The sequence below is a fragment of the Olea europaea genome, unplaced genomic scaffold, assembly GCF_002742605.1.
Source record: "Olea europaea var. sylvestris unplaced genomic scaffold, O_europaea_v1 scaffold30771, whole genome shotgun sequence".
In the NCBI taxonomy this organism is placed as follows: Eukaryota; Viridiplantae; Streptophyta; class Magnoliopsida; order Lamiales; family Oleaceae; genus Olea; species Olea europaea.
Genome location: NW_019249495.1, coordinates 1 through 1,338, shown reverse-complemented (window position 1 = coordinate 1,338; position 1,338 = coordinate 1). Strand labels below are relative to the sequence as shown.

General features: G+C 38.8%; 1 protein-coding gene across 1 annotated transcript; it reads right to left on the bottom strand.

The window, feature by feature from the left end:
• Positions 1-3: 3 nt before the first annotated feature.
• Positions 4-1,197, bottom strand: LOC111385057 (monocopper oxidase-like protein SKS1; the record flags this gene model as incomplete). The annotated part of the gene is made up of 5 exons (XM_023009417.1): positions 4-13; positions 107-309; positions 472-550; positions 637-1,026; positions 1,162-1,197. Coding segments are annotated over 5 exons (718 nt in total), but the record flags the coding sequence as incomplete, so codon positions are not given.
• Between the last annotated feature and the right edge of the window lie 141 nt (positions 1,198-1,338).

Genomic DNA, 1,338 nt, shown 5'->3' with positions numbered 1-1,338 from the left:
AGTTTTCTGAGGCCTGCAAATAAAAAAGGCGCAACAGCAGTTCAGTATAATAGAGAAAGAGAGGCTGTAATAAGGCAGGTTGGGGAGGAAAGTTATGGAACAATACTTTTGCTTGCTGCTAAGTGCACCACAATAGAGAGCGTTATCAGGCACAGGCAACTCTGTTTTGTTGCTCGTATCTTCTGGATTCACAATTCTCATGTATGTTTCCTGGCCAAGATACCATCGGTCGAGATTATCTGATCTAAGATTCCAGACGCCAACATTATCAAGAGATGCATAGACTGCGGTCCATCCTCCAGCAAAAACCTGTGACCGGAAAACACAAGTTAGGAACACGATGAAACATGTCACAGTAAGGTACATTTTTAGTTTAGTCCATGACTTTTCAAAAATGGAGAATGCAAGATTATAACATCTCATAAGTTACGAGGAAAAGATAAAATGTTAATAAGAGAAAAGTGCGCCTACCTGAACAGTAGAGCGAGATATTGCGTCCCACCTGTTGTATGATCCTCTGTTGTTTTCGGTCCAGATACCGTAACCCATCCTGTGAGTATTATTTAGCAATGATTATTATTAACACAAACATGACTTCACATGCTAAAAAAATTCTATTTAACATGCAGACTATACCCGACCACAAAGAACGAATAACCATCCATGTGGAAGCTCTGAACGACACTGTCATTATTCTGCAAAATGATCTCAATGAACCCCTTGTACGTAGCATTAATAATAGATCTATCCATCCTGGGTGGCCTGTCTAGTGGTTTAGTTGGAAAGTCAAGCTTGTAAGCACCTTTGACTTTGTAGATATCTGCGAGCCGTATTGGTGTATCGGGATTGACAAATGAAATCCCATTGAATGAAGCTCGGAGCTTCCCATCAATCGTTGTAGGTGGTAGACTCTGGAGCACATAGACATCAGTAACGTTGATTGAACCATAATGGAACGAACCCTGTGGATTAGGACGAGCTCCACTGGCAGATACATTTTGCCTGATCAATTTGCATGGTGAAACACTTTAATTAGGATAGATTTATGACAACGGTTAAGAAAGTAGTGGGAAATTGGGTTTTAAAAAAGGGGGGATCCACCAAGTCTTACATCGTACTGATAGTAAGATTATGTGTCTAGTGCTCTCAAGTCTACCTTACCAATTAAATCTTGCAATCTCTCTCTTAATATTTGTCCTGATAATTTCAGCAATATAATATATTGCTTAAATCAACTGATAGCTATTATCTAGCATTGTATCAAAACAGCAATTTCAATATCAATACATTTCAACTAAGAAACTGCAAATTTGATATGCAAAAAGGAAGGTCAAGAAA